This window comes from Equus caballus, chromosome 23 (genome assembly GCF_041296265.1).
Source record: "Equus caballus isolate H_3958 breed thoroughbred chromosome 23, TB-T2T, whole genome shotgun sequence".
NCBI classification, from domain to species: Eukaryota; Metazoa; Chordata; class Mammalia; order Perissodactyla; family Equidae; genus Equus; species Equus caballus.
In genome coordinates, this window is record NC_091706.1 from 28,522,696 (window position 1) to 28,549,079 (window position 26,384).

The following is a 26,384-nucleotide window of genomic DNA, read 5'->3' on the forward strand; positions in this document are numbered from 1 at the left end:
CTCTGATATTTTGCTCACTGGATTAGAAGCTTCTCTTAGGAAGGGCATTTATGGGAAACGCTCTACCAGCAATCACCCCACAGGAATCAAGACGACCACATGGACATTTAATTTGAAGCAACGGCGGGTTTGCCTTAAGACGACCTTCAGACTTGAGAGGCACAAGAAGAGAACTCTTATTCCAGACAGTTTTCATCAGGATTTTCATGACGCAGAACTGACCGAAGCCACTCACTCCTACTGGACATGACTATGAGTTCAGAGAGACAAGGTCTTCATGTTTGAAAGCAGAAAGGACATTCCTAGATTATAATATTTCCATAATGAAGGTAAAATATCATGGAGCATCACCTTCCCATTAAGAAAGCCATGAAACTTGAAAACTTGTCGTCTCCGCATTTTCTCCTTTTCCACTTCACTTCCTGCGGTGGAGTTAGGTTTACTGATGGATGATGGAGGTACTTAAAGGCAGACTCATGTGCATGTTCTTTAACCCAGTTATTGTGGAGGAATTAGGGAAAGATGGGGGCGGATGGGATATGCATATGGGAGGCAGTTTTTATTTGAATCAATCTGCAGAATGTAATTAAAAGAAGGAAGTAAAAATAGCTGAGAAATCAAACATTAAAATCATATAATAATCAGGAATCAAACAGATGTGGATAAAGAACTACGCAAAGGTGGTAGTGTCCTTTCGCCTGTGTTTCCACTGCTGTGGAGAAGTCAGCTGAGCATCAGCAGTGACACAAACCTGCATGAATCTACAAGATCTGAAAGCAGGCTCTTGGCTAAATGCTAAAAAGTGTCAGGCACAGCAGCTTAGCTCCCCCGCAGAAAGACAAATCCCGAGACAGTTGACAAAACCATGATCAGGAAAAGAGGAAGATGCAAAGGTAAGTGAAGTGTGGGATGAGCAGCCCAGGGCCGGGCAGCCCAAAGGCAGACTCTCCCGAGCACCAGGGGGTCAGGCAGTGCACAGGGCACTTTTTGTTTACTTCCTCGTAACCTCTGTAATAACCCCACGAGCTACGTAATATTGAATGTCCCCATTTTATAGGTAAGGATGTTGAGACAGAGAAATTCAGTAACGTGTCCAAAGTTACACAGCTAGTAAACAGTCAACAGCAAATGAACCCACGCAGGCTGGTCCTGCAGCACGAACTCTTGACCATTGCGACGTCTGCATGGACAGCAGGGCGTGCTGCTGAGCAGGAGACCACGGAGGACTCTGCTCCTCGTTCAGGCAAACTCTGTTCTGCAGGATTAGAGGAGCACCTTCTGTACAGGGTCAGCTCACACTGCACTAGTCAGAGCAACTTCGAGACCAAAGTATTAAAGCTAAGGTTCAAAGGCAGATGGGGACAGAGTGACAAGAGAACTGGACTGAGAGTTGGACCCAGATTCTAGTCTCTTCTCTGCCACTAACTCACCAGGTGAACGTGGACCATTCATTTGTCCTCGACAAAACTGAAGCTTAATCATGTCTAAGACCACATTAGATGCTAGAATGCAATGACCCAGACAGGCTTTTCCCATGAATTGGTAACAGAATGGTAACATTTACAAACACTTGTGTTGAGTAATCAGCTAATCTTTCTGTTTCCATATATTACTTGTGCACGTAAATTTGTGGTTCTCCCTTTGTATTTCAAAGTGAAAGATAAAGAAACCATGACAGACATGCAAATGTCACGTACTATTTTCTTGTCATAGGACTCTCCACTGCTGTAGGTTGTGGCCAGTGTGGACGAACACTCTTCCAGGTACCAAGGCTTCTTTCCGCTTTCGGCTGTGCTGCTGATGGAGATGGTGTAGATGCTGTTGGTGTAGCCGTCACAGGAGCAGTGGTCCTTGCTCCTTCCTCCATTTCCTGACGCCCAGACGAAAACAGAGCCGAGGCCTCTCCGCCCCTGTTCACAAACAGAAGAAGTTAAATGAGGGAAGACAAGCATCACGGACTCTAGGTGAAGATCAAAATCAACAGGGCAGAACCCAATATTTGCAGGAGGAGTGTGAGGCTATTTTACTAACATGCTGGGTTTAAGCTGATTTTTGAGGTAAAAGGAGTTACTTTTAGAAACTGAAATAATCCGATGCGATGTACACCACACAGACTATCGTTAATAATACTGTATTGTATATTTGAAAGGTGCTAAGAAAGTAGGTCTTAAAAGTTCTCATCACAAGAAAAAAAAATTTGTAACTATGTGGGGTGATGGCTGTTAAGCAGACTCACTGTGGTGATCATTTCACAACATATACAAATATCCGATCATTAAAGTTGTACACTTGAAATATAATGTTATATGTCAATTATATCCTAATTAAAAAAAGAAACTAAAATAACTCCCTTCACGCGATGTAGTCATAGAAGTAACAAGAGCACCAATGATGACGATAATAAGGGCTGCATTTATTAGGTACCTACCATGGACCAAGCACAATTCTAAATGTGTTATAGGAATTGGACTGAATTCTTCCAACAATACTGTGAGAATCATACACTGTCTTGTCCCCATCGTACAGATGAAGAATTGAGGCACAGAAGTTAAGTAACGTTCCTAAGGTCATACAGCTAGTAAGCGTAGTCAGTGGAAGAACAAAGTCTGAACCCAGACAGACCCGAGAGCTGTAACATTGTTAGTTGTAATCACTGTAGTCAAAATACTGCTTTAAATCTTTACATCCCCATGAAGTGGGAGCTATTGGGCTCCTGCATCTGACAGATGAGGAACACGAGGTGTAGAGAGGTTAGTATTCATCCTGAGATCACATCATCAGCGGGGGGCAGAATCAGGTACCATACCCTTCCTTTTAGAGCTGTGCCTCCCCTAAGCATGGGGTGGACACTTATCACTGAGGGATGTGAATGGGGGCTACCAGAAATAAAAAGATTTCAAGATCAAATATGTTTGGGAAACTCTAAGTTAAAATTAAACAGGTTTGCTTATTGCAGAACTTCTAAGAGTCTTTAATAAGTGGCTGCTCATTGCAAAACTCTAAGAGGGGGCACAATCTGAAGTAATTTCCAAACATATTTGACTATGGATACCTTTTTCAGCCAGGTCTATAAAGTTTTCCTTATACGGCTAGGAGATGGAGGCACATTCTTTGTGCCAAAACTTGGCATAACCTAAAAGATTTTCCTAAGGTCACAAAATAATCAAGCAGCAGCTAAGCAGAACATAGCTATATTGAAGTATAGTGACTATTTGGTTCTAAAGATGAGGTCTTTGGGAGAAAACTAGAGAAATAAGCCAAAGCGAAGAGTATTTCTGGGAATAGTTATAGCTGAGTCCCTGAGATTTTACCATTTTAAAACTAGAAGGCACACTGGAGGACACTTAGGCCAAATCTATCATTTTATAATTAGGAAGTAAGTACCAAAGTCACAAGGCTGGTGGTGGCTGAACCTCTTCCTCCCTTTCATGGCCTAACTTTCTGGTCTCAGGTGGAGGGAAAAGTATTTGAAATGTTGTCTTGGAATTTCTGGAAAAAGAGCCTAGGAAAGAGAGACAACAAATAATCTGGAGTATCCGTGATAAACTCTCCCTGACCCCGAATCCTCAAGGAACAGAATATTTATGACATGATTTGACTGACCTGAGCATGGATTTCCTTTTTTCCTTCAATGTGGAAAAATGAAATATAATCACACAGGAATGGGAAAAACTCATGAAGAGAGAGAGGGAGAAACTTATGGAAGCTACTGCCATTAGACAAGCTGGACCTGGTTTATCATCCCTCAGTTTCCCATCAAAATATTCATGAAACATAGAGAAGGATGCAAAAATCACCAAGCCATTATAAACTAGAGATTTTGTCCAATACTCTGTCAATGTCTGGAAGGAGTTACTCCTCACTATGGTATGGATGGCCAGATTGAAAAACTCTAGTGACTGACTCATATCTAGACCTCAGAAACAGTACATCATAGCCAGAGAAGAAGGAAGAAGGTTCTAATTCACCATCAATATATGCCCTCTCTATTACACACTGAGGGGCTGTATTATGGGCAAAAAGCCTGGTCACATCAGAGCCTTACCTAACAGGTGAACAGAACAAATGAGACAATGCAAAAACCCACCTTGTTTAAACAGCAGTGTAACAGACAGTAGATTAAGAACCACAAAACAATGAAAAAGCACATATGGCACAATTATATTTGCGTATCTATGTAAAATTATGACTTTTTGGCTATGTATAAAATTCAATGAAAAGATCTTTAAAAATGAATTCAGTTTTTAAAGAATTTTTTTTTTTCTGATTTATCTCCCAAAATCCCCCAGGTACATAGTTGTATATCTTAGCTGCAGGTCCTTCTAGTTGTGGTATGTGGGATGCCACCTCAGCATGGCTTGACGAGCTGTGCCATGTCTGCGCCCAGGATCCGAACTGGCGAAACCCTGGGCTGCCGCAGCGGAGCGCGCAAACTTAACCACTAGGCCACGGGGCCGGCCCCTAAAGAATATGTAATAAGAAAATATTCAGAAGGTACTTTTATGTTCATGATGTAGTTATTAATATAGGACACAAAATGACACAGCGTGGTCTCAGTCTAGAAAAAAACGTAATTGTGTGCGTGTGAAGAAACTAATGTGCGTAAAGTTATACGCATGGAGCTACCATAAAGTGACAATGTAACAGAACTTATCCTCTTTGGTAAGACTTGGAAAGACTTTTATTTTCTTTTTCATACCATCCTTCTTCACCATGTATGATTTTTATAAACAGAAACAAACACATTTATTCCTCTATTAAGAGGGAAAACACAAAGCCAATTCCTAAGAAAGAGCTTTTGCTTTATGATCAAGAGGAGTTTTACCCAGATAAGGTCCATTGTGCACTAAAAACAACAGAGGCTAACATTTATAGAAAGTTCCTACACACTGTCCAAACATTATTCTACACAATTCCAGTCTATTATCATCATTTTACGGAAGAGCAAACTAGGGCTCAGAAATGCGCACTAATGCCAGAGCCAGAACTAGAAATCCAAAAGGAGCTGAAGCCTGAGCCGTTAACCCTTCCTTGAAAGTCTTCTTTTGGGCAAAAAGAGGGCTAGAGGTTGTTGTGCTATTTTAGCCAAATCTCTAGAGTCTGCATTGAAGCTTGGCATTAGGATCTAAGAGCAGACCAGCCTCCAAGTTCTCCCCAGAGTCGGTGGCAAGATTAGAACGATAAAGAAAGGATGCATGCATGGTCTTGAGCATCCTCATGGGGAAGGACATAGGTTCTGATGCAAAATTCCTCTTGGAAATCCCAACCTGACAAGGGCTGCCTCAGAAGTAGGACTACAAATCTGTCTATTCTGGCAGCATCCACAGATGACACCACTGCAGAGGAATGATGACATTGCTAGGAGGTCCTTTGGAGATTCACTGGGTTGAAAGAATGGTCGGTTGACAGGACAGTGGGTTGCCGCTGCCCTGAAAATCTCCCTTCTAGATAGAGATGACATCGTCTATCAAATAGATAATTTGAGGGAATTGTTTTATAACCGGGCATGGTGAAGGGAAACTCCAAAGGACAGTATGGGGTCAATAACCACTCTCATCCCCCCAGGCCTGAAGGGAGCTGAGGAGAGGAGAATCACTGGAACTGAAGACACAAGGGCTAAAAGGAGTTGAGAATTGGTCAGGGGACACACCAACCCATGCTGGCTCTGCAGGGACGGGGGTAGGGGAATACGTACTGAGTGAGACCCCAGTCTCCTCCTCCCTGTCTTCCCTTTCTTGCCAGTGTATCCCACTGGCTGAACTCTGCCAGGAGCCAGAGGACCTGGGAGCCCATAGAGATCAGTATCCCTGAGCACCAAGCTTGTGGAGAGAAGGGGAGAGGGGATCTGGAGGGTTGAATGGGAGACACTGGCATCTCCCTTAAGGTGTGTTATGGACTGAATTCAGATGTTGATATGAACCCAAATTCAGATGTTGATGCTGTAACATCCAATGTGACTGTATTTGAAGGTAGGGCCTTTGAGGAGATAATTAAGGTTAAATGAGGTTATAAGTGTGGGTGGGGCCCTAATCTGAGAGCACTGGTGCCTTTATAAGAAGAGGAAGAGACACTAGGAGTGTGTGCACAAAGGAAAGGCCATGTGAAAACACGAGAAGGCTGCTGTGTGCAACCTGGGGAGAGAGGCCTCACCGGAACCCGACTCTGCAGGCACCTGGATCGTGGACTTCCAGACTTCTAGCCTCCAGACTGTGAGAAGAGACACTTGAGTAGTTTAGGCCACCCACATCTGTGGTATTCTGTGATGGCAGCCCGAGCTGATACGAGGTGAGAGGGGGCGATCAAGGATGACCCGCTCCCACAGTGGCTATAGAATACACAGATGCTGCCAACACTCTGTCCACGAGGCAATCCCACCTTTATGCTCGTGTGTATGGTTTATGATTAAAGTCCCAGGAAAACAGAGACTGAAAATGCCATTAAGACAGCTGCTGAAGCTCTATGGGGGTAATCTGAAACAATTAGCAATTCAAAGGTTTATTTACTACAGAGGCACAAAGATTTTCATTAGTGTGCAAACATTCAGAAAAACACAACATGTGGTAAAAAAAAAAAAAATCTGGACATTTCTCCAAAATTCAGAGTTATTTAAGAATTAAATCTTAATGTGGGATGCAGGGAGAAGGGAAGGTGAGCAAACGTTATAAAGACAAAAGAATCTTGAGACACATTTTCCTAAAGTGTAGGAAGCGACGCCATTTTCTAGTTCGGTAAAGTATTGTGATTGCAAATGGTTATTTAAATATGGCTTTGGATGAGAAAAGAAGAAAAAATCCTCCAATTTAATTGAGTACTAAGCTAAAAGTTAGTAAACTTAAGGCGAAGTATATTGTGAAATCCACACAGGACCCATTCGAGCAAACTCTAAATATTCTCATTCGTTGTGTATCTAATTGTGCATGTGTTTCTTCTCACGTATGCCCTATAAAAATCAATTTATAATACCCCATAAGCATTATTTTTAAAGGCTGGAAAGGAATTAGATTTTCTTGTGGTTCAGGAGGTCAGAAAAAGCTACTTTATGCTGGATTGCCAATTAAATCGTACACCCCAAGACAGGTTTTGAGAGCTATAGAGTTTGATGGAACTAAGTATCTTTCTTTAAAATAGTGTGATAATTTTTCAGCCAATGCAGTTGGATTTTATTTGGTATTTTAATATTACGTTCTTCTCCCATATTGCTTAGAAAGTATTCTTAAGGGGGCATGAATAAGTGACCAGAGACTTCTTACAATACAAAAAACGTGGCTGGACACTGTGCTAGGTGCTTTCACATATATTAGTTAATTAGAGCAATACCAGCAAGTTAGATATGCATTTTTACAGATTAGGAAACTGAGTGACAGTAAGTAACATGCACGCTATCATATAACAAGAATGTGGTGGCGACAGGACATGCGGACCCCAACAGGTCTCATCAGAATCTACATATCTCTACATGTTGACATGAAGAGACACAATAAAACAACTTTAGGACACAGCGCTGTCATTTATCTGTGATGTCTTGTAAGCACAGCCTGAATACCCAGTTTACCAAAGCCCCTCACTGCGCCTCTCCCCATCTTTTTTTAATATTCCTCCTCTCAGCGAGAAGAGAGCACAGCCTTCTATGGAAGCTCTTCCATACACAGTTCACAGACAAAGTGGCTTCAGGCTGGAAGAGGTTGGAGAAAGACCAGGACACCTCGAACTATTCGGTAGCCAAGATATGAAGAAAGAACTGTTCATCTTTTTAGAGCTCAAGGACATTCTGACTGGCATTTCCAAAATAAATCTTGTTCTTTAACGGAGCAGGGTTCATTGAAAGGAACAGGTCTGTCTAGAAATGTAAGGCAAAACAACAAACTTTGGAAAGGTCTCTGTAGCGCTCGCACAAAATGTTTGTTCCAGAATTCTAAAATATATATTGCTTTTTAAAGCAATACTTAACTCTTTGAATCATTATCACCAATAGGACAGATGATTCACATGAAAACGAAGGCTTCTGGAACATAATCTGAGAAGTAATCTGAAAAGAAATATCATCCATGGCAGAAAACACATCAGGAGCAGTTGGTCATGCTGTGCCCAATGCCTTGGAGATGACACTGCTGTAACTTGGTGGGAGAAAGTCTTCTCTGGGAAGGCACCAAGAGAATGTAGTCATGCTACAGATGTCATAAACCATCTTTGGGAAAGGCTAAAGCCTAAACTTCTTTCCTTTTTTCGTTTTTTGGTGAGCTAACATCCATTGGCGATCTTCCTCTTTTTTTGCTTGAGGAAAATTAGCCCTGAGCTAACATCTATGCCAGTCTTCCTCTATTTTGCATGTGGGATGCTGCCCCAGCATGGCTTGATGAGTGGTGTGTAGGTGTGTGCCCAGGATCTGAACCCAAAACCCCAGGCCACTAAAGCTGAGCACACGGACTTAACCAACTACACCACCAGGCTGGCCCCTATTCTTATTTCTTCCATCAGTTCATTTGGGCAAGATGGGCATGGGGGTAGGGAAATTAATTACATGAGACAGAATCAGACCCAGAGAGTAAAGTGGGCCACTCCTCACCAAAACCCAAGGGAATCGAATGGGACAGACATGAGATGCTTTTAAACAAGTCAAAGAAGGAGATGTGATCTCTGAAGGTTAGGATTCTGGAGGATTAGTGTTACTTTTGTCAAGAACAATCTTACGACAAAATGTCAACTTTGTTGGGCCACAGTACCCTCATCCAGAAAGTAAGCATGCATAACTCTTATTTTTACAACCTACTCCAAAAGTTGGAAAGTCCAAAATAAAGAGAACTGGGCGCTGGCCCCGGGGCCAAGTGGTTAAAGTTCTGCAAGCCACGTTTTAGTGGCCTGGGTTCGCAGGTTCAGATCCTGGGCACGGACCTACTCCACTCATCAGCCATGCTACTGAGGGATCCCACATACAAAATAGAGGAATATTGGCATAGATGTTAGCTCAGGGCTAATTTTCCTCAAGCAAAAAAAGAGGAAGATCGCCAATGGATGTTAGCTCAGGGTGAACCTTCCTCACCAAAAAAGAAAAAAGTACAGCCGGCCCTCTGTATCTGTAGATGCGAAACCGGCGGACACTGAGGGCCAACTGCATTCATTGTACTATGTCATCTTATATGTAGGGGACTTGAGCACCTGAGGATTTGGTGTCCCCAGGGGTTCCTGGAACCAACCCCCTCTGGATACCGAGGGACAACTGTGTACAGGTTTCACTGGATTCAAATCCTGCTTTCAGAATATTTAATTTCGTCCTCTCAGAATTACTAAGGTAAACAGAGGGACTACTTCAAGTATTTTTAAACCAAACTGTCTTTGATTATGGTTTGTTTGGTGATTTGAGTGCAGCCAACAGCTCAGTAATTCCACCCCTTTCCAAGCAAAAATTCTAGGATTGAAAATGCTTAACAATGGAAAGCAACAGCTTCCCAAACACGATTTCAACAGGTAGCCAACAAACACAAGAGTGTCTCCACCAACACCTACCAATGTTTGGCCTTCCCATGGCGCCCCAGTGCCTGCCCCTCCCAGTGTTCTCAATCCTTCCATCCCTGTATTAGGGTGTCTGCCCCGTGAACTGCCCATGTAGCATGAAATCAGATTTAGAGGAAGGACTGTCTAAACATCCACAGACTGACTTACAAAAATATACTTTCCTGGAGTGTATTTACCGTTCTCATTCTATGCTACTTAGCCTATCAAAGAGTGGTTGATGACAGAAAAAGATTGAAAATACAAATGCAGTTTTTTTTTTTTAAAGTACTAAAAGTGAGACAAAGAAGGCTTTTGTGAATGGTAACCTATTTCTCCCCATTTTTGTCTTCCTGCCTTTTCTCATGTGACATGACTTCACTCCCTCCTCTTCTTCCCTATCTCAACATCCTCCATCTTTTCCAGCCCACATCAGGTTTTCTGTATTCTAGTTTGCTGTGTACACAACGGGAAGCTAAGCCGTGCATATTAAGCAATTTTTTATATTCTGTGGACTTTTTAATAATACACTGAAAATATTAGATGCAGTTATTAGCGATATTAATTCCACCACACACAAATGAAAATCCATTTTATATGCTTCCCAAGTACACCAAATGCAGTCGACTTCAATTTTAAAGGGCCAGAGAGCCCAATACTGATTATGGGATCAGCTGCTGGCGATGAAGTTGCAAGCATTTCTGGTAAAATGACCAACTTTTAAATGCCTCTAATAACCACATTTAGGGGCTTTTCAAGATATTATTCATATTCTAGTACATGAATGGGCAGCATGATATACTGAATTCAGGGAACCTAAAGGTGACTTTAGCTCAGTGTCCTAAAAGGACATTTGGAGTAATATGGCCAAAGATTAGTAAATAGTATTTAAGAATCAACTTTACACAGTAAATCAATGCTGCAAACAGAGAACTCTCCCAGACTTGGGTTCCAAGTAAAAAGCTACTTTTATGTTTATTGTGTGAATAGAAAGAAAAAAAAGCCCAAATGGAGTTGATTATTCACCGTATCAGCCAGAATATCAATTCGGTAGAGCATCAACTCAGCAAAAGCTTGGTAGAATCAATCCTGTCATCAGAGCTGCCTTCTCTTTGGAAGGGTTGACATGTGGGCTTGTACACATAATACACCTTCTTATACTTTATCGCCAAAGCGCAAACGGTGTGACCCGTGAATCCCGACAGCAGTATTCCAACAGTGTAGATTTCTTCTACTTTGTTTATTTTTAAAGTATAACTGGAAGAAGAAAATCAGTCTTTCATGGAGAAAGAGTACAGAATATCTAGGAGGAAATAAAAACCAGGTGTGTTTACTAACGGAAATAAATATGCTTTTAAGCAAAGAATTTTATTCCTATTAACCTTTAGATATTCTGTACATTTAGGAACTTTACATAATAAAAACTTAGGGCCAAATAACATGCTGTGGATATTATTTAAAGCTGGATACATAAGAGGTTCACGCAGTGAAATTTTAAATTTCTACAAGAGGAAACTAAGAAAATAAAGTTAGTAGAGCCAATCAGTGGAAGGCTAGGACCAGACGGATTCAGTCTCACCTCAAGCAAAGCTGATCCCCACTGACCAGTCCTGACTTTGGGTGTTCCCCAAAATGCTTAACAACATGGTGCAGGGGAATACTGCTTAACAATAGTGGATTAGAGCAAATAAAACACCCAAGCCCTCCCTGCCCCCCACCTTATCTCATTTACCAAGTCAACAATTCCAAAATAACTGTCCACTTTTAACGGTCTACCTATGATGAAATCATCTCCCCCATTTTTTCTCAGATCTTGTTTTCCTAATCTGACTCATTGAAGCCTCAGCAAGACTCAGGTTATTATTTACTTCTGAGCCCTCCCACAGTCCTCCAAGCTTTGAGCCCTGTCTGAGGTGTTTTCCCAGGGCCTGGGGACTGCTGACACTGGTCAGGAGGAGGCGCATGGAGATTAGGTTTCTCATTTCCTCATTCCAAGCAGCTAAAAAGGTACGTGTGGCTCTCACATGCTCTCTACAATAATCACAGTCAATACTTAGCGGCACCAACGCAGCTGTTTTGGGTACATCCACCACCCCAGCATTCCCATCTAGGGGAGGAGAAGAGCCTTTCTCATACCTGCCAAAAGTTGCTACATCTTGGACCATCCCAGAGCACAGGCAAAACCATACTCAAGACTTGCAGCAGAGCCAGGTTCATGACATGGAGAAGGACATTTCCAATATTAACATTAATTACCTATTTTGAAACTGCCCAGAAAGAAGCTATCACACCTTTAAATTTACATTGAAGGAGTAGAATTTGGAAAATTCGTTTCGTAGAGAATAAAAACATTTACTATCAACAGGGGTCGGAAAGGAATTTACTGTAAATGTTTGGAAAGGCGTTGAAAGGAGGATGGAGGGGTACTCCAGCAAGAACGAAGAGTTGATACTCTACGTTAGCTCTGGGTTACAGAATGCCTCACTGTGGACTGGTTCCAAGTGCTGGCTCAACTCTGAAAGGGGAAGGAAGTGGCCCCTCTCTGAAGCCCACCATGGGGCTTGAATGTCACAGGCCGCTCACTCATGGAGCAAGAAACTTGACCTTCTGTGAAGTAGCTCATAACATTTCTGAAATAGAGTAAATCGACCCTCTACAATTTTCCCCCCATAAACACAATCCTGACTTCAATTAAAGCAAATCACACTTTTGGAAAAATTACAGTTGATATTAGGCTTATATTATTTACAATACTTGGTGGTAGAGACTCTGAGGTCCTTAAAGATGCACCGAATGTGGCCCTTCCTCAGAGGAGGAGATCTGCAGTTGGACTGAGCACCTTCTGTGTAAGATCTTAGTCAGTCTTCGTGATGGCTCTATAAAGTAAGTATTATCATAGCCTTTTTGCAGGGAAATGGAAGTCCTAAGAACTTAGCAACCTGTCCCAGGTCAAAAAGCTAGAGAAATCAAACTGAGATTTCAACCCAGGTCTCTGTGACTTTAAGGCCAGTTCTCTCTACATCCTCACAGACGGCATCCAGGGATAAAGAGAAAGAGACAATATAAAGAAGTTCAGAACAAGCCAAATCAGCCGCCTGGATGCTAAATTCTCCAGGAGTCCAGAGAAGAGAGGTCCTGGTTGCACTGTTCACTTTCATGACCATCATTACAGCTGCCGGTGACTCAGAGCTGTGTGCAGAGACGGGCCCATGTGAAACATTCGACAGGAGCGAATACCACAGAGCATGCTGGCAAAGAGCATAGGCTTTGCAAGAAGACAGAACCAAGTCTGAATCACAGTCACACTTCTTAATGGCTAGGTTACCTACTTTGCCAAGATTTAGTTTCCAAATCTATAAACTGAGTGAGGTCCTATGAGGATCATCTCTATGTCTAACTCAAGTGGCTAATTAATTAATTAATAATCATCATGATGTTTGCAATCCTGAACATTAAGTTTGATTGTTTCATCTTAAAGATGAGGACTATAGGCTCAGGTTAAGTGAAAAAAATCTGCTATTAATGCCAGATAGACTTATAAATCATTTGATGTTGTCAACTCAGTTCAATTTATCCTTGTTTATCACACAGGGGCCTTTCTTTTCCGGTTACTGCTGTGTTTCATTGAAGGAAATTGATGTGTCTGTCCTCCCTGTCAGCATTCTCAAATCTATGCTTAGAATCACAGAAACTCAGGATTGGTGTGGACCTTAACTTGACCTCATCCAATATCAGTATGATTTTGTATCCTCCCTAGAACAGGAACTCCAGACTATACTAGAATGACTCCTGTGATAAGGACTTCACTCACCCGCCAGTGGTCCAGTAGTCCTCATAAATAGAACAAAACAAATCAAAAGAAAAAGAGGACTGTTATTGATATCTGGTTAATCCATGAGTAGAACAGAGGGAATGAGAAGGGAATTTGCAAGTTAATATAAACTACCCACGGGGTTAATAATGAATCTCTAAACTAAAACCGAAAACAAAGTGACAATAAGTATTTGTTTGACATTTACACCTATACTAGGCAAGAACAGATCTGTGCTCCTCTCCATAAAAATGCATCACAATTCACAATAACACACAAATCTAAATCTGATCCTTGGATATCAGACAACTTTGTGACGATTATAGAATGTGAGGCTGCATATGTATTTGTGAAAGACACATTGCTTTGTTTCCAAAATGGATAATCTTACATCGGGTCTACTGGGCAAGTCATTTTTGAGCTTTGTTAAAACTCTAAGACAGAGTTCTACCAGGATATAGTTAGATCCGACGGGAGGGTTTTTAAAATAAACCCCAGTTAAAGTCAATTTTCATTAAGCGGAACCAATACTAAATAAGCTGCCTTGTCTATCTTTGCCTACCCATGTATCTTTCAAAAGTTTTACAACATTTGCCAATTAATTTAACAGAAATGTGTCATTTATTAAAATGCAAACTGGTACCAATCCTGCTACAGCTGGGTATATATATCTGATAAAAACATATCCCTCCCAAATGGAACTGGTTAACTTTATTATGATTATTACTACTGCTTTTACTATACAAGCTTGTTATACCTCTTCTCTCCCCTCTTGGTGAGCATATGCCTTTAATTTAAGGGTAGAGAAATGTGTGTGCGCACATGCATGTATAGAAGAGACAATGTGTGATTGTAAAGCAACATTGTGCTTTCAGCAAATATTCCAAACATCCAATCAGTTGTAAAATCTGGCAAATCAAAAAGAAATTGATGATGTGAAGGGGATATTGCAATCAGAGACTCAACAGCCAGGCTGTGCCCATAGACGTTCATCAAATGTTCTGCTTTCCATCTGGACCCCTGAACGGAAGAGTATAGGAGGATGGGATGAAGGCCACTGTTCCCACAGGGAGATTAGGGCCCAACGATTCTGATTTTGCTGACTTTGTTCCTCATCCTTGACGCTGGTTCTGTCATAAACTCATCGGAATGCCTTAATTGATAATCCCAAAGCTTTAAAAGCTAAAAGAAAAACAATCTGGAATTGAAAGTTTACTTGTAGATAAAATGGCAAAGCAAACTCTATAAGCTGTGCTCCTACGGTATCTACAATGAGCTACATGATTTCTTCAGATAAAGATGAAAATAAATGCCAGACCAGTGCTTGGGCTATACTGGGGACTTCAGAAATATTTCTTGAGTAAAATAATTAAGGAAGTACTGGTAACCTTCATGTAGGGTTTTCTGATTGCGGAAAAAGGAAAAGATTTGACTCCAAGTTTTTTTAATCATTTTCTAAAGGATATTTTTAAACACACTTGTCAGGAAATTGTGAAATGCATTAGACGCCTGCTGATGAATATCAAATGCACCAAGTATTGTTAAAGTTTAATAATCCAAATGGGGCAAAAAAGATGATTCCAAGGCAACTAGACTGAACACATGAGTCTTGTTATTGTGTGCTGGGTAGTCTGTCCTTACTGCCTACCAGATTCTATTCACTGAAGGGACTTGTTTGTTTGCACTTTATTTAGAACGTTTATTCATCATTATGTGGTGAGCTCCTTAAAGACAAGTACTGAGTGTTATTCATCTTTCACTACCCCCTAGAAAAGTGCTTGGAATATTACCACCATGCAGAGAATGTCTCCTGAATGCAATCAGGAATGAATGAATGAATAAACAGTCTATCAAAAAAAACCTGAGGCAATTAGCTTCTTATTCTGACATCAAACCTCGGGTCACCTATATCTGAAACACTATCAACTGACTCACTCATTTTACAAAATCATTCTCCGATTTAGAACTGCCTGGGTGGATAAAGCCAAGAGCTCCCCCTGAGGGAAGGCTTCGCCAGTCATACCACGGAGCCAGGTCAAAGGATCATCACGGAAAGTGGGATCATGTCAGTTTGAATGACAGAAATTTTTAAATTGTCCTTTCCTAAGATGATATGTAAGATTTCGATTCTGAGACCCCTGGCAAAATTGTGAGAGATCTTAGATGTCCTCCTCGGAAGCTTAGAATGTTCCCTTGCTCATAGGGAGCAGTGATGAGCTTTAAAGAGAAGACAAATGACAAGATTTACACATAAAAAATACTTCTTTGGCTTCAGTGTTCATGCTGAATTGAAAGTTGAAGCTCAAGCTGGGAGGATGAAATTTTGGAAGTAAGCTATTGCTGAAGTCTATATAAGGGATGTTGGTTCTGACTGAGAGGAAAAGATAGCAGATTCCATAGACTTTTAGGAAGCAGTACAGGAAAGAAAGACTTACTGGATGACTAGGGTGAGGAAAGAAGAAATTACAGGTTAGAGGAAGGGAGACTGGGTGAACAGTAGTGACATCAACAGGTAAAGAAATACATAAATGTTGGCAAAAATGACTCAACCACTAAAATTATTTCTGGTTCTAACATTCTGACTCTAAAGGTCTAAGGAATTTAGCTGCATTTTCATGAAGTAGTTCCAAAGAATTTAAAATGAAATTAAATTGAACAGCAATCAAAAAAGTGAAAATAAAAGCTTCTGTGTGATTAAAAGTTTAAAACATTAAATAAAGTTAAACACATCTCTTTACTACAGGACTTCTCAGAACCTTTAATATGCTTTTAAATGTCCAAAGGGAGCATATAATAAACGATGTTTCTAAGTGTATTTGACAGCAAAACCCCTCTACCCCTCCTCCCTTTTTTAGCATTTTATTAATTAGTATTTTACGAAATAAACTTTAAAAAATATTCTCTTGGATATTTTGTCCCATTTATTTTGGCCATTCCTTAATAATAACCTTAAGATTATACACTTACCTTCCCTAAGGATCATTTAACAATATGAAATTGATTAAACTCAGAGATTTCAAACAATCAAGACTTTTTACAGTATTTTGCATGATTAATCAATATTTCACTTTTATTACTCTTGCTTTTTCAGTGGTGATAATGATTCAGATTCATAACATAATTAGAAACTTTACTATGTTCCAGGAACTCTGCTGAGTATTTCTCAGGCATTAATCATACGATCCTCACAATAGTCCTATAAACTAATTACTAGTATTTAGCTCCATTTTATAGAGGAACAAACTGATCCTCAGAGAGGCTAATTAACTTGAACAAAGAAAGAAAGTATTGGAACCCACTGGAGAGTCTGAATCCGGTGTTTGAGTACATTAATCACCAGACTATACCATGTATGTTAATAACTCATTTCCAAACTATTAAACAAAAACAATGTGCGATCCTTCAGTAAATTCACTCAGTATATGCAGCAAAACAGCATGGAAGTCATTCACACATTGACTCATACATGTATTCACTCACCCACTACACAGACACTGTTTGGGGTACTTGGGATACAGGAGAGAACAAAACTGTCAAACTCTGGGCCTTTATGGAGGAGACAGTTAATCAACAAGGTCAGTCATGTGTCGCTAAATGACAGGGATACATTCTGAGAAATGTGTCTTTAGGTGATTTCACCATTGTGCAAAAATCAGTGTACTTACACAAACCTAGATGGTATAGCCTACTACACACCCAGGCTCTATGCTACTAATCTTACGGGACCACTGTTGTATATGTGGCCTGTTGTTGACTGAAACATCATTATGCAGTGCATGACTGTAAATATAATAAATAGAAGGAGGGATGATAATTGCCAAATGGGTTCTGAAAGTTTGGAGTATATGTGTGTTATATTGTCTATGGGAAGAAGCAAGCAGGCCGCCTTGTTAGCACAAAGTTAGAGGAGAGCTCAGAGAAGCGCACTGGGTTTCACACACGGAGGTCACTGTGACCTTGACAGGAACAACTTCAGTGGAGTGATGGGGCAGAGTTCTGATTTAGTGGTTTCAAGAGATAATGGGAAAAATCAGCTTGTAGAGGGCAAGTATGGACAATGGTTTCAAGGACTTTTGTTCTAAAGAGAAAATGAGAAAGGAGGTGGTAAATGGAAGGAGACAAGACAGGGATTCTTCTAACTGTTGAGATAGGGGGATTAACAGTACGAAGATATGTAGAAGGCAATAATACAATTGAGAGGGAAATTCTGATGATGAAAGAAAAGAGAATTGATGGAGCCATGTCTTTCATGAGGTGAGAAGGGGTGGGGTCCAGTGAAGAAATGGAGGAGGTTCACTTAGGTAGAAGATGAGCGATTAATTCACCACAGTAACAGGAGAAAAGCCAAAGTATGTGTTCAGAGATGAAGGCAAGACGTCTGATGGGCCAAACAAAACAGAACATGTAAAAGAATGAATTAGATTTCTTTGAGGCCCACATTCTGACTTCTTTAGCTATGCTGAATATCTGTTTTCTGTAAAAGTGGGGAGAACAGTATCAGTCTTATGAGATTATTGTGAAGATTAAAAGTTACCTATTTTAGGGCTTAGAAGAGTGATGACAGTATAACAGACTAGCAAATGTTAAATGTTGCATCGTCATCATCATCATCATTACTTGTATGCAGTCCAAATTATATACCCCCAATTCTTGCATTTAATGTTATAGCTCCTTTGCATCAAATAAAATGCAATCTTTGGTAGAAAGAGCAAGCTGTCAATTGTGACATGATTTGTTCAACATAGTTTAATGCAATTTTTGCACATTAATTCTTAACGGGCTATAAATTGAATCAATTTTGATTTTGTTAAAACAGTGTTACATGCTATTGAGCCAAATCCTTATTTTAAACAAATAGGGAGCATTCTGAAATCCAATATTTGCTATGTTTTTTGATTAGTAAACGGAAGGAATGTATACAATCAATACTTGGACTCCCTGAGCAAAATTTATTTCTTTCCTTTGTGAAAATCTTTCTTGATTCTTAGGCTTCTCTTTCTTGTTACCAGTCTCTCTAGCTGTCGTAACATTGTTGCCCTCCTAGTCCCATTCATCATCAACTCTTTCTTGGACCATTTCAATCTTCCACTCTTGCCTCTTCATCTCTCACCCACATACAGTCCATTCTCACAGCAGTGACCTTTCAAAATTGTGTATCTCATCAGGCCACTACTCTGCTGAAAACCTCCAGTGGATTTCTGTAACAGATCAAAACGCAAACAGCCTCACAGTTTAGAGACACTGCTGAGCTGGCTGGCCCCTGCCTACCTCTCCAGCACATCTCCTACTGCCTGCATTCTGTTCACGTTGCTCCCAACGCCCTAGCATTCTGTTCTAGGAATACACCCAAATCATTCTCCTCTTGGGATGCTTTACTCTTGCTGTTCCTTTTGCACAGAACATTCCTCCCACATTTCTCCCCCTACTGGCTTCTTATCATTTATATCCCTCCTCACGTATCAACTCCTCAAAGAGGACTCGTTGTCCTCTCTAACTAAAGCCATTCTGTCCGCCCCCAGTCATTGTTCTATTTCATTCATAACGCTTATCCTTAGCTCAGATTGTCTTGTTTCTATGCGTGTTTGTTTCCTGTCTTGTTGCTAGAATGTAGGGACTTTTACGTATTACATATAAGACTTAGATGTCTTCTTCACTCCTTTACAGTATATAGAAAGTGGGAATTCACTAAGTTTAACAGAAAGAATAAATAAAGTCCAATTCCTGTATTTTTGTAGATGATGTAGTTAAAATATGAATAAACCAGAAAGACTTTAGGCTGCCACCTGGACTTTCACCCCCAGCTACCTGAAGGAATTATTTTATTAGTCACTTATTCCTTCATTCTTTAAATCACTCAGCCAAAAAATCAGTTATTTCTTTCTTTGCTGTGCTCTGTAATCTAACTTATTTTCTATATATTTGACAGTGTATATTATATAAAGAACAATCAGAATCATCTCAAAGAATATAAAATGTACTGTCTCATTTGATGCCTTATAACAGAAGAGTGAAAGGTTTCTTTTTCCTGCAAAAGACTATCTAATATGCTTTAAAAATATTAAATTATATATTCATAGATATTTAGAGAAACATCCCTTGGGAAAATATAGATTTAATTCAAGACTGCAAACATGGATAAAAGAAATGAATTTGTATATTGAGAGGTTATCTTGAAACCGAAGATGTGCTTTTAAGGGCAAGTGAAATTGAAGGCAAGTAGAGACATGGGAAGAACAAAGTAAGTAACATCACAGAACCATATTTTACCATATTATTTTTAATCTACCACTACAGGTAACCCAATGGAATTACCTAGAACTCTGCAGTGTGGAAATGGTAGAGAAGAGAAGGATGGAGAACTGAGGAAAAATGTAAAGTTTTTTGGAAGGACATGATCTCTTCTCTGAAAAAATTATCGATCGATCGATCTATCTATCTATCTATCCGTATGTATACAAAACTTACTTATTGAGCACCTATTATATTCTAGGTATTCTGTCAATTGCTGTATATGCATCATCATCTCATTTAACACACGTAACAGCTCTGTAAGTAAGTACTATCATCACCCTATTTTAGATGAGGGAATGGAAGCAGAGAGGTAATCTGATCGACTTCAGTTCAGAGAGTAGTAAATGACAGATCCTGGACTCAACCCTACCCTAAATCTGAAGCCTGTGTGTATCAAACACATAAAAACTCTATCTTGATGATTTTATTACATTTAAATGGATCACCAATGCTTTTCCATAATTAGGTGTGCAATGCTAGGAGCCAGAGAATAATTTGTTTTCCTTAAGAGTTATTTCTTTTGTTACCACCTTACCTCTAAAAGTAAATGATTTGTTTTAAAACAAAACTCCCTTTTTTCCAGATTAAAATCTTGAGAGCTCTTCAATGGAATAAATTATGGTATATCCATACTCCAAAAATTTTCGAAATATTAAAATAAATGAGTTCTATCCTTATGGACTGCCCCAGAATGATGTCCTTGACAACCTATTAGGTAAAAACAGCCATGTGCAGAGGCCATCGATACCTGTTTGGTATATGAATGGGCACAGGAGTACCGAAAGATGGAGTCCAGACTCTTAACAGTGGTTATCTAGTTGGTGGGAAATCTATTTTTAACTTCATCTTTATAGTAGGATTTGTTATAATAAGTATCGGTTACTTTTGTCATTAATGATGAGTTTTAGAGTAAACTTTTTCAAAAGTATTTCTTTCTAAATATAATCTTCTTATATGTTTGAATAGCTATCTCAGATGATCATGTTTCTAATCTTAACCATTTTTTCCTTCAAAGCATAACATTTTTGTTTTCCACGTTGAGTTTCCATTTAAGATTTCCATTGAATAAAAGATTCCCTAGCAAAAATAAATCTGAAAACTACTGGTTTCTATCAGATTCAATGACAGCTATTACATATGGGGCATTCTCTCTATATATGTACACCCACAAGGCTATGTGCATTACTAATATACATATATTCTCACATTAATGAGAAATTCCAGATTGCTCTTTATTGTATTAAGAGCCCTACAAGAACAAGTCAAACATTAAATATGAACGAAGCTTGATGTATTTAACTTGAATGACCATTCTACTGATGGCACAGAGAGAGAGAATAGTAATCCGCAGGGCTTTGGTAATGAAACCACCTGATTACTTGGAGTGCATTCATTTGGCATTCAGGTATCTTGAAAGGAAAATTCTAGGCAATGATTTAAAACATCATCCTATAGTTTAAAAGGCCTCTAATGCAGCTGAAAATTGGCAGAGCTAGAAAGTATGTCTTAACCAAACCTGAGCTATGTTTTACTCAGGAAGTGCATACGAAACAGGTGCCTAAGTGTTCCCCTCCAGTCTATTTCAGAAGGGCCAGGAGACTGCTTAGCTCAGTCTTCTGATTAAAACTCTACACCAATCCCACAAAGGCAGAAGAATCATGATTATTTGTACTCCAGCTGCAACGTTACATGAATCAACTGCATGCATCCCACTGCTCCAAAGCTGGGCTGAATATAGAAGCACCCTGTGGTTAGCGTAATCTGTAGTAAATTAAATTAAATTCAACAAACGTTTACCGAGTACTCACTAGAGTTCAATGTACGCTATGGGTTTTGCAAAGCCCATAAAGATGGGTAGAGCACAGGCTCTGCTCTCTAGGAACTTACGATTTAGTGAGGAGGATACCAGCAAAGCTAACACTGAACAAAAGTACAATATGATAAAGATTATAGGGAACACCAGTAAGAATATAAAGTCGAGGAGGTACAGAGTGGGGACTGCATATACTTAATTCTAGTTTGGGCAGTGAGAAGGCTCCTGGGAAGAAGGGACATTTTAGCTGAGGCTTAATGGTCAATAGGATTTGGCTGTACAGTAGGACATGGGAGTGGGACAGGGACTTGCAGGGAAAGCAGGATGTGCTGACGGATAGGAAGAGTGGCATATGCTTACATTGCAAACAAGTAAAAAGAAATGAGGAAGCGGGGCCAGCCAGTGGCCTAGTGGTTAAATTTGGTATACGCTGCTTCAGCAACCTGGGTTCGGACCTACAGCACTCGTCTATCAGTGGCATGCTATGATGGTGGCTTATACACAAAAGAAAGGTAGATTGGCAAGAGATGTTGGCTCCAGGTGAATCTTCCTCAGGAAAAAAAAAGAGAAGTAAAGAAAAAAAAAGAAATGAGGAAGAAAAGGGATCAGCTCAGATCATGATTAAGACGTATGCTTTAAATCACCCAAAGTTTCATTCACGAGTAAGAAAGAGAGAGGAGTCCCTTTTGGTGGAGTTTTCCTCCTTTTATGATTACAAGGATATAGCATCTTTATTTTTTATTTAATTAAAATAAGACAGAATTTTTTAAGATCTGTAGTCTAAAACAGACATTTTATTACATTAGATTCTGTGGTCAGTTTTTTGGAGAGGAGTGGTCAGTGAATTTTTTAGTGAAATCAAGAAAATGATGATCTGTTAAGCTGTCTGGTTAGGGAACTTGCAAGCCAGCATAAAAATAATATTGTCCTGGGACAGAGGGGGGACTCGGGAAGGAACTGCAGAAGGGAGATGCCCAGAAGGGCATTGTAGAATGACGTACCAACACCAAGCGGAGAGTTTCAACATCTCCACTTCTCAATCGCACACTCCCAAGAATTTACTTTTCCAAATGCAAGATTAACACATTAATGAAAATATTTCCTTTGAGCAGATCTAAGCACCCAAATATACCTCTTTTCTCGTTAGGGGAAGCGCTAGCTCTTAGTTCATTTGCACACCAGATAAAATACACAATCCCAAAGGTTCAGCACCTCTTGCCATTGACTCGTCTCCTGGCTCAGCCTATGAGCTCCATCCATTCCTCCAGAGTGGAGGATCAGAACCCAGAGTTTTGTAGACGGCTTCATATGATAATCATCACTGACTGGCATAATATGAGCCCAGGTGCTTTTGAAACCTACCATTCTAACGCCATTTTCAAAGGCTTGCCGGGTGAGTGGAGCTGGTCCATCCACGGTCTTGCCATCATCATCTGGGCCCCAGCTTGCACTGTAGATGTGCACGTGCTGGGGATTGAAGCTAACCGATTTCGCTTCAACCATGTCCGTCACATCTCCATCTAGCATTCGGACTCCTTCAAGACAGAAGGGACGTAGCTCGATTAGAGGCTTTGCTATATAACCCCCAAACAGCCCAAGACATATTCCAGTGATAGCATTTTTTTGGGGAAAGAATAAACTTCTAACCAACACTTGAGTATATTTTCCTCAGAAAAGGATAATGCAGACCTTTCCGAAGCTTTCCTGGGGAGAAAGGAAGTTACACTGCATGTAAAAGAGCAAAACTTATTTAAACTCTTTTTCACCCACTACTTTTTTGTTTTTTTGAGGAAGATTAGCCCTGAGCTAACGGCTGCCAATCCTCCTCTTTTTGCTGAGGAAGACTGGCCCTGACCTAACATCCATGCCCGTCTTCCTCTACTTTATATGTGGGACGCCTACCACAGCATGGCTTGCCAAGCAGTGCCATGTCCACACCCGGGATCCCAACCAGCGAACCCCAGGCCGCCAAAGCGGAACGTGCGCACTTAACCGCTGTGCCACTGGGCCGGCCCTATTCTCTTTTTCTAAGTTTCCACAATCTCTCCCTTCTCTTTATTCCTGTCTTAAAGTGAGTACTTGACAAAGAGAGACTCAAGCAATCCATCTTCCCTAAATTTCTCTTCATTAGATAACTTGTGTTCATAATCGGTGCAAAACTTTCTGACCTCAGCAGTCTTACAAAATCTGGAAAGCTGCCAAGTTAGGTTGGTCTAATTTCCTCCATATTTAACATTATCTCCTAATCTGTAAGACTGATGGGAACTTACCATATTATTTTTTTGCCAAGTAATTTATAAGTCGAATAAGGGAGAACGTTCTCTGTGCATGTAACACATCAAATAATTCTCAAAGGGTTTTAGCAATGTGTAGTCATTAATCTTCATTTAAGTATATTTCCGCCAGACAGATAGGAATTTATTATTAACCTTAATTTGCAAAAATGGACAGTAAGATACTAAAAAATAAATTATACATCCAATGTTAGGCTTTCCTTTTTTCCTTTTACTTTGGAGACTCACAATAATAAAACATTTAATTGTTAAGTAAACATCTCTCTCCTTCAGCTTAAGCTAAATACCATCACTGAGATATTATATTATTTTAAAATTATATCTTTAGAGCCCAAATTTACTCCTTAGGAAAACCTAGTTATCTAGTAGGATTTCAAGTTTTTATTGGTCACCAATAAATGGGGTTAAATAATAAAACCCCAAATCAGGCAACTTTAGATACTATGTGGTTTGAAGTAGGAATTCTGATAGAAAATAAAAATACTCTTGAAGCAACTATATCTTCTTTATGCTTTCAAAAATATGTTTACCTTTTAATGACAAAACTAAAAAACACCGAAAAAACAGAAAGAATGACAACGAATCGGTATAGCCAGTACTCAACAACTGCTAACATTTTGTCACATTTTCTTCATCTAAAAATATAAATATCAGGCTAAATCATTTTAAATTCCATGACAGTTGTGACACTCTATCCTTTAATATTTTTTCCAAAAATAAAAAAATGGAAACAAACACTCAGTCAACATTAAGTTTCCCCAAAGCATTTCTCAAGACATTGCATTTGGTTACTGTATCTCTTGACTGTCTTCTCCAGACTTCTGGATTTTTAAAGGGGACATATATAAACAGGTGAGGGGGAGAACAAAGTTTATGAACAAGTCCCTTTAAAAATTACGGAATGCAAATTGTACTTAGAAAACTTGTCAACAGTTTGTTTTGTGGGGGCAGGATACCCAGCAAGATGCTCTGGGTGTACTGGGTCCTGAGCAGCCATTGGTTTTTCATTTCACATGAATATTCAAAATACATCTGCACAGTTTTTAACAAAGAAACCTTACTTCCTATTTAAAAGCAAAAAATGGAACGATTTTCCCAGTACAGGGAGGTCTGAAATAAACCCTGGAGTATCTACCAGCTCTAAATGCCAACATGCAGGAGTATCCACACAACACCTGAATTCAGTTTCTATGTCATGCAATTTATGTGAAGTTCATGAAGAAAAGGCTCGATAAAATCATATCCAGAGGGTAATATTAATTTTCTAACCAAAAATTGATGAGTAAAAATTTCCTTTCCTCAAGTTTAAAGATGAAAGGCTGCTTTGTCTTCATTTAACTACAAGCCTTCATTCCTGGGTCTGAGGGGTTAAATTTATAATTCAGAATGTTCTCGTTCTTAGGACGACAGAACATTTGTGAGTCATTGCCACACATTCATTTTTTTTCCTGAGGTCCTGTTCAGTCAGCTAGGTCAGCAGTTTATCTGTGAGGTTCACAAGTTCACCCCTTCATCCCCTCAAGGTCAGTGAGCGCTGGGTTAGCATTGGAGAGTGATGATGGGGACATGGATGTGTGGCTGTGTATGTGAGACTGTGTGTCCCGGACAGCAAGAAGGGTTGATCAGATGGCCACCAGTCATCTGATTGTCTTCAGAAGAGCAGGGGCCTCCAGCACCCTCATCATTCTTCATGGGGAAGTCTTTGTCTGCCTTCCCCAGCTCCTCCATAAACACTCCCCTTGACACACAGCAGATGCTCTCAGAGCGCAGCTAATTACTGGTTAACAAGCTGCCGTCCTCTAAGAATTCAGGGTGAAATAAAGGAAAGAGGTCACGTTTACTGAGGACTGACAATCAAGGCAGTCGCAGAAAATCTTTTCTTAGCACCATTATTATATACCCAAAATAATTCATGTTACAAGATCTCTACATTTACCCTAGAAAGGACTCATTTTTATCTTTTAGATCCAACTCCATTTACCACGTGAAAACAAATAATGCATTGGAAACAAGGGTGTCAGCCTGGTTCCAGGAACTTCATTTATCTTATGACACCCTTTAGGACACCTCCACAGGACACTTCAAAGCCATTAGGATCTGTACCGTCTCTTCCGATGTTTTCTTCCTTTTGTGTGTGGCTGTGGCAGCCGGCTGTACTAACAAAGCTGATTACAAATGGGAAAGTAAGAGTTTGCTTCTGTTAACGCCTGGATTTATACTGCTTTGGTTGGAGCCTTGTAGTAGCATATGAAAATTTGAGCTTGCGCATGTGTATGTATGTTTATATATAATCCGGAATTATTAATGTTAACAGTCTCACTACATTACGGGACTTCAAAAATAGATTTTACCATTTACCATTTTAATTGCAGTTAAAAGGAGATTTTTATAAAGGCTGTGGAAAAGAAAAAAAAAGATTTTCTGCTCTAACAGAATTTCAAAGTGCTGCCTTCCACAGAGATATTATGGCCTATTGTTTATATTATTAGTTCTTTCTGACCCAAACACCAATTGTATAGTTCGGTACAGATGTCAACGACCCCATTTTCACTATTGGGCAATGTTTTTTCATGCTGGTTTAAAGAAAGAAATGTCTGTGCTTGTGACACTTCAGAGATACTGGCTCAGAAGCCATTAACCATATTTAATAACCCATGTTAACGTGGTCATTTTGCTGTCAGCAACAGTT

At 39.9% G+C, this 26,384-nt stretch overlaps 1 protein-coding gene across 5 annotated transcripts in view; it reads right to left on the reverse strand.

Annotated features, from left to right (window-relative positions):
- The window catches only part of PCSK5 (proprotein convertase subtilisin/kexin type 5), a 436,446-nt gene that overhangs the window by 255,827 nt on the left and 154,235 nt on the right, over positions 1-26,384 (reverse strand). For all 5 annotated transcript variants that reach the window (XR_011431390.1, XM_005604948.4, XM_014735411.3 and 2 more), the window contains exons 7-8: positions 22,764-22,936; positions 1,698-1,910 (exon numbers count right to left, since the gene is read on the reverse strand). Coding sequence is in view for 4 of the 5 variants with exons in the window: in XM_005604948.4 (XP_005605005.1) it covers positions 1,698-1,910; positions 22,764-22,936 (386 nt within the window). In the remaining variant the exon portion in view is untranslated. The remainder of the gene's footprint in view (positions 1-1,697; positions 1,911-22,763; positions 22,937-26,384) is intronic.